The 7910-nt window shown below is 38.7% G+C and overlaps 1 protein-coding gene and 1 pseudogene across 4 annotated transcripts in view; both read right to left on the bottom strand.

The window, feature by feature from the left end:
- LOC122890584 lies at positions 1-180 on the bottom strand (annotated as a pseudogene).
- Positions 181-5140: 4960 nt separating this feature from the next.
- NFXL1 (nuclear transcription factor, X-box binding like 1) overlaps positions 5141-7910 on the bottom strand; it is a 76501-nt gene continuing 73731 nt past the window's right edge. For all 4 annotated transcript variants that reach the window (XM_044226124.1, XM_044226125.1, XM_044226126.1 and 1 more), the window contains one exon: positions 5141-6277. In XM_044226124.1, the coding sequence (XP_044082059.1) occupies positions 6104-6277 (174 nt within the window). In that variant the 3' untranslated portion in view covers positions 5141-6103. The remainder of the gene's footprint in view (positions 6278-7910) is intronic.

Genomic DNA, 7910 nt, shown 5'->3' with positions numbered 1-7910 from the left:
ATCAGTTAGCTTCTTAAAACACTTTAATTTCACAAGAAACATTTCTAGCCTTCTGAAATTTTTATCGCCTAGCCTGGTATCCAACTAATTAGGTAATTTTAAACTGACAAGAACAGATACTACACTTGATCTTAGCCAAAAGGACTACACTTGATCTTAGCCAAAAGGCCGAGAAGTGAGAAAAAAATACAAACCTTGAAGAGATCTGTGGAAAAGTCAAATTAAAGGTAGTGAATATACCTCTGGAAAGGGTGATTTTACATAACAAATTTTGGTCACATATTTACAGGCCTATTTAGTGCTTAGTACTACAAATGAAGGCAATTTGAGAACAAGAAAGAGATTATTTTAAAGAAGCATCCCAGGATGATAATAATAGGCAAGCAGTGGCTAAGACAGAGATGCTACCCGACAACATATTTAGTTATTCATTCAACTAATAACTCGTTTTGGATCTGCTAGCTGCCACATGAACAAAATAAGAGTTCCTGCCCTCCCAGAACTTTCAGTCTAGTGGAATAAATACTCTACTAAACCAATACACACATCTATAAGCCATGGAAAGATACTTAAAAATGTGGGACTGGATTTACAGAATTTAGAACGTAACCTTTCTAGCTGAGGTCTAAGCATGCTGACTTTTTAAAGATATTAAGAGCAAGAAACAGGCAAACTGGAAATTTACCTATTTCAGGGAGGAGAAAGCTTTTTCCATTTAAAAGAAGGAAAAAACATACCCCTATCTGCACACTGAAATATTCTGCATATATTAAAAGCAGCCTGTGTAGACATTCTATTTGCTGAATATATTACCACGACATCAATCCCCTCCTAATACATCACAGCAACCATTTGGGATGAAGTTAGTAAGAATTGGCCCAGTGAAAGTTCCAAAGGAATTTTTAGTGTCCTTGCACACCTAGTGCTGTTCCTCCCTCCCCCCAACCAGGGTCCCCTACCGCAATTTGTCCAAATGCCCCTACCTCTGGCCAGCATTCTGCCTGTTCTATCCCAGGGAGAGTGTCCCCTCAGTGACAGTGACTGCATGGGCAAAAACTGAGGTGCCTCAGTTCACAACAGATTTCTTTTTCTCTGATCGATGAATCAGTTTGTAACAGAGCTCTTAAAGTTATAAGATTAAGTCACATTTATTATTATAGCTAAGATTTTCTAAGCACTATGTGTCAAGTACTTCACAAAGTGACTTACCTATTTTGTTTTTAATTCTTGAAACAAACGTAGTTTCCTCTATTGCAAAATGAGAATACGTCAGCTATGTGAGCGTTTTTAAAAGGTAATGTGCTTTAAAATAGTTGTAGACACAGGGTACCTGGGTGGTTCAGTGGGTTAAGCCTCTGCCTTCAGCTCAGGTCATGATCTCAGGGTCCTGGGATGGAGTCCCACATCAGGCTCAGCGGAGAGCCTGCTTCCCTCTCTCTCTGCCTACTTGTGATTTCTCTGTGTGTCAAATAAATAAATAAAATCTTTAAAAAAATAGACACAAAATAATAGCTAACACTTATTGTCACTATTTTACAAGAGGAAACTGAGGGTTCATAGAAGTTCACTAATTGCCCAAGATTTCACAGCTAGGAAGTGGCAGAACCAGAATTGGAGCCCAAGTGCTCTGGAACCAGACTGACCTATTAACCCCTATTTTCTGCGGGCATGATTATTAAGAGAGTAATGAAAAATGCCCAAGGAGTTTACAGCCTAGAACTATACTCTGAATTCATTCATTCATCCATCAAATACTGAGCATTGTACTGGGCTCAATACTATCCCCCATCCACCCCCAAAATTTCATGTGTCTTTGCAACCTGAGATTATCACCTTCCTCATTTGAAAATAGGGTCTTTGCAGGTGTAATTAGTTAAAATGAGATTACATGGACTCAGGGTAGACCCTGAGTAACCTTGTAAGAGACAGAAAAGAACGCAGACACAGAGAAGGGGGTCATGGGAGGATGGTGGCGAGATTGGAGTGATTACGTTGACAAGCCAGGACAAGCCAAGGACCGACGACCACAACCAGAAGCTGAGAGAGAGGCATGGAACACTTTTCAGTGTCCAGAATGAACGAACTCGCTGTCACTTTGATTTTGGACTTCTGGCCGCCTGCACTGTGAGAGAATAAATTCATTGTTCCAGGCCATTCTGTTTGTGGTAATTTGCTATGGTAGCCCGAGGAAACTAATACCAGAATCTACTATGTGGCTGGGCATGAACACTGTGGGGCTACAGCAAACAAAACCGCACTCCTGTCCTTATGGAGCTTCCGTTCTGGTGAAGGAGACGAGACAATGAACGACTACATGATACACTGACAGGTATGGTGCTAGGGGGAGATGTTGCAAGACAGAGGATGGCCAGATGATGGTGAAAAGGGAAGTTCTCTCTAGAAGTGTTTTAATTTGGGGCGCCTGGGTGGCTCAGTGGGTTAAAGCCTCTGCCTTTGACTCAGGTCATGATCTCGGGGTCCTGGGATGGGAGCCCCGCATCGAGCCCCGCATCGGCCTCTCTGCTCAGCAAGAGCCTGCTTCCTCCCCTTCTCTCTGCCTACTTGTGATCTCTGTCTGTCAAATAAATAAATAAATAAAATATTTTTAAGGAAATTTTTTTAAAAAAGTGTTTTAACTCAAACCAATCTGCGCTGTGGAATTACAGGCCCTATATAGGTAATTCTTCACAGGACCACATAAATACATGCCCCCACATTAACTGAAAAGAAAATTTAGCAAGAAGAGAAGCACAGCAAATAAGACCTAAACTTCCTCAACAAACCAAGATTCTGCAATACAGAAGAATGGTCTTCCTGGTGGACACCTGATCTCTTGTCCCCTAAGAGCTTCTGGAGAGCTGAAGGATCCCAGCTCCTCCCAAGCCCACATTCACTAGTGGGCATTTCTTCCCTCTGTGCAGCTCAGCAACTTATAAGCAGACTCTAAGGCCCAGGGCGGTCTAATCACTGCCACTCAATACAGAGGCAGACCAGAGAAGAGACAATAGCTGCCCTATGTCAATTCTAGCCCCAGAGCTTCAACATCTGCCTCACTTTCTAACACCCAGGGATATAACAGCTAGAGAAGACACCGGGTCATCTGAAATAACATGAAGGGCCAAAAGTGCTTTAGGTCATCTTGAAACATCACATCTTTAAACATACTTATCTGTGTTTAACATTTTTAACATTCATAGCCATGAAGTTCAAGCATCAGACTTCTTTGCGAAAAGCAAATGTTTTCAATGTTTTTCTTTAATAAAGTTTCTCTGGCAATCTCAGCAAAGACTATACCAATTTATTTCAGATTATCTGAACTTCATTTGGACTTGAATAGTGGAAGTAATTGAAATAGAAACACTAAGTGCTGATCAATCCCTAAAAGTTTAAGCTGAAGAACTAAAAGTTTCAACATAAATATGCCACAAATTTCAAACAGAAGCTCATCCACCTTTTAAAATGACACAAGTAAGTTGGAGGATAAGCCCATCACATTCGCAGTTTTATCTGTGTTGATCCTAGTGGCTATTTGGTAACTTTTCCTATCCTTCTCTAATTGGTTCAGATTGAAGCAAAAAATGCCAAAATATACTGCTTCCCCCCGCCAGAACAAATTCATGTACATATTTAGGCCAAACTAAAATTCATTTTGACCTTGAAGATCTTATTTCCTCTATCTTGTCCCACTCTTTGCCCTTCTACTCATCACAGAACTATTTCTGCAGCTTCCGCACTCCTGCCAGTCATTCAAGGGCAGTGGGGAGCTGGAGCCCAGCATCAGCAGCACCTCTAGCCTGGGCTGCCTCCCAACCCACCCTCCTCCCCTGCCCCTTACGGTCTTGTCTCCACCAGCAGCCAGAGCCAGCCTTCTTAACAATCACAACTATTGCCCACTTAGAACCTTCCACCACCACCCACTGTGACTGGAAAAAACCCTAACTCCTCACCATGGTCTATGGGGTTTACAGACTTGGTACCTGCTACTTTCACTCCCTCATGGACTTTCCCCTCAGCTCTTCAAATGGATGTCATTGAGGATGTCAGTCCGGATGTCCCCATCTCAGGGGGACTTTCCCCATCTAAAGCAGCTAGTGACCTTTCACTCCCTTTTTTTTTTTTTAAGATTTTATTTATTTATTTGACAGAGAGAGATCACAAGCAGACAGAGAGGCAGGCAGAGAGGCAGGCAGAGAGAGAGGAGGAAGCAGGCTCCCTGCTGAGCAGAGAGCCCGATGCAGGACTCGATCCCACGACCCCGAGATCATGACCTGAGCAGCGGCTTAACCCACTGAGCCACCCAGGCGCCCCTTTCACCCCTTTTTTAATCACTTTCTGTACCATTTCATTTTTAAATACCACTTATCACATATGAAAGGATGTCTATTTTATTGAGTTATCCGTTTCCTGCCTGCCCTCTTCTGCTCCTTAACAGCTCCGCAAGAGAAGGGATCACAGTTATCTCTAGGACCTACCAAGTACCTATCACAGAGGAAACATACCTGTTGATCAAATAGTGTGTGACTTCAGGTAAATTAATGAAGCAAATAAAAAACAGTAAATGCTTAACTTATTATTCATTCAATCTCCTTCCTCTGCTCACTAAATTCTTCCCCACAAATAAGAACACAAGCCAGAACAGAAGCCCAACAGATAGGAAACAGGCTTCAGGCTTGTTTATTGAAATTCTGAGATACATGAAAATAGCTCCCCAGGTAGACTCTTAGTTGTTCAGTCTTTAATATTCATTTTAGAGTAAGGAAATGACTGGAGTGTGGCAGCTCTAACTCAGAGCTTCTGAAACACCAACCCAGGTACCCTAATGTTGAGAAAGGTAAAAAAGAAAAAAATCGAAAGTCAAAACACAAATACCATAACGAAAGGAATGACTAGCCTTTCATTTTAGATATGAGCTAACACTAGAAGAATAAACAGAACATTAAAAAATTTTTCATTAAAGTCAGCAAAATTTAGAAATCCTTCTTTGTACTTCTGTTTAAAACGTACTTCTATGGCTTTTTAGTGTCTATCAATAACTGTTTTGCATCAAGTATCAGAGATTTTATACAGTGATACTAATACCTACCCTAATATTATAGGCTCCTGAATATTTCAGGTAATAGTAAATATTCAAGGTTACAAATGTGGTATGAAAAATTTTAATGAAAACAATCATACAAAAATTAAATAGCAAAACCATTTAAAATGACAATTCCAACAGATTTGGCTTACTGATATTTCTCTATCAGCTTGTTTTCGTAGGAACTGATTATTTCCAGCTGAAATCTACTTACAGGATCATGGTAAGAAGAAATGACATTAAGTATATAAAGCTCATTAAGCCCTGTGCTCAGTTTCTATTGCTCATAAATACCAGTTTTTCTTTTATTTTTACTTTGAAAAGACACATACAAGTTTTACAAAACATGCCAAACTTCAGTTAAATGCTTCCTACACAAGAAACAGCCACATGTGAGGAATCCAGCCCAGCATTTTTAAAAAAAAACAATTATATTTTCCTCTGAGGTACCTACTACATAAAAATTTATTTCAATAACTGATAAAAAATTCCTCACTAATAAACCAATTTTTGGAATCAAATTATATAGCTTTAGGTTACAATTTAAGAGGTCTTTTAGAGAATAATTATTTTAAAGTACAAAGTTACATGATCAAGAAACCATGATCAAGAAAAGTACCTTTTAATAAGTAGCCAAAACATTGTGACATATTCCTTTTATTGCACATATGGCTCGATTTCATTTTAATTTTGCAAAAAAACAGAAAGAAAGTTGGTGTGAAATAGTGAGTGAGACAACTATGTTAACACAAGGAAACACAATCAACTGACGTGTTACCCTGCCACAGGCTATGCCTTATGAGATATCTGACAATTTTGGTCATGCTTTCACTATTGAACAATGTTATACTGCCACTTCTAGTAAGCTACTCAAGATAAAGCTTAAAATCTGGCCTTCTAACAATAGCTGGAAGGGAATACAGAGATGAATGTGAATATCTATGTTCTACATATACACTTCCTAATATTCCAGAGTGAATAACTTATCTAAATCCAATCTGAGGTATGTGACCAGATCAAAATTTCTTAAGCCACATCACGGGCTATGTACCATGCAAATGCTAAAACCGCAACTGCACATGCCGGAAGGAGATAGTATTTGTATTTCTGCCATAGCGTAAGCTCAACGGTCACTTCATCTCTTTTCCTGTTCTTCTTCCGACGACCTTTCAGTCTGTTTTCAAAAGCCTCCAGTTCAGCCTAAAACCAAAACAGTATCATTTTTATTAAAATCGATATACATTGACTTGAAATTTTCCACTAAGATGAAAATAAATCAATGTGCCAAATGTTTTAATAGCATTGGTATATAGTAAATATATTGATTTGATTTTTTTAAAAAAAACAACTCTCTCCATCATGGACTTGTATTCAACAAATTCAGAGTTTAGGTATGCAGAAAGGGAAATGGGGAGTAACAAAAGAGATAATTTCAGACCATAAGCCTGACTTTGACACTATTTATTTATTTACAGTTAGTTTTTTTTTTAAGGTTTTATTTATTTGAGAGAGGGGGAGAACACAACTGGGGGTGGGAGGTAGTAGGTGGGAGGGGCAGAAGGAGAGGGAGAAGCAGACCCCTGTTAAGCAGGGAGCCTGGTGACAATGACAACCAGGGGACATGATCCTAGGACCCTGAGATCAGGACCTGGGCAGAAGGTGGACACTTAACCAACTGAGTCATCTAGGCACCCCTGACACTATTTAAATATAGAAACATCTGATTAAATCAGGGGCCCTAAATACAGACATTAAATTTATACATCAACACCATTAATCTACTGAGTTTCTATAATACACAGCTTCTAGCAAGTGCCAAGAGATGCCCTGTGAGAATAAAAATACCTGTAATTCTATTTTTTTACAATGCTGATAATAGACATTAATGGCTTGTTTGAAAGAAATTCAAGTGAGTAGGGAAAAAAAAAAAACCCTGTGAGATTATCTTTATCAAATATATTTAAAAATAGAGTAGAAATTCTTCAGGGGAAAATGCTTCATGCTTTAAATCAAAATGACAATTTTAAAGAATAGAATTCTATAAAAACTGGTCCTAAGAAAGGACAACTGGATGATACTTACTGTAAAATGTGGACTTTTATTCTACTGCCAAGAATTTACTTAACTTTATACAGGATAAGGTAACATGATACACTACAGTGCATTGGAACTAAAACATGATAGTCATCAACTAAAATATATATATAATATCCATGCAAGATTTTGTAATTGATTATTTAACAGAAGGAAAATAAGTTAATATAAGTTAACCCTTAAGCAATGCAGGGGTCAGGGGTGCTGACCTCACACACAGCTGAAAATCCATATATAACTTTTGATTCCCCAAAAAGTTAACTACCAACAGCCTACTACTGACCAGAAGAGTCTCATCAGTAACAGTAGATTAACGTGTATTTTGTACGTTGTATGTATCATATACTGTGTTCTTACAATAACACGAGTTAGGGAAAAGAAAAACATTACTAAGAAAATCATAAGGAGGAGAAAACACATTTACAGGACTGTACTGTAGGAAGCTACATGTTGAAAAGAAGCTACATGTAAGTGGACCCCCACAGCTTAAACAGATTAAACCTGTCATTTAAGGGTCACCTGTACAAACTTGAGTAAACACATCCATTACTTTGCCCATAACCACATTTGAAGATGCCCTAATCCAATACTTAATTTAACACATTCATTCTTCAATGAACCAAAATGTCAGAATATTTTCAAGCTGTTGCTGAAATGAAGAACAAGATCAATGCATTATAAGTAGCCAAACTTGAGAACTGACACAGTAAAATAACTAATGCTTTAATAATGACCCACA

This window comes from Neovison vison, chromosome 11, assembly GCF_020171115.1.
Source record: "Neovison vison isolate M4711 chromosome 11, ASM_NN_V1, whole genome shotgun sequence".
NCBI lineage: Eukaryota > Metazoa > Chordata > Mammalia > Carnivora > Mustelidae > Neogale > Neogale vison.
This window is presented reverse-complemented; position numbering and strand designations above follow the sequence as displayed.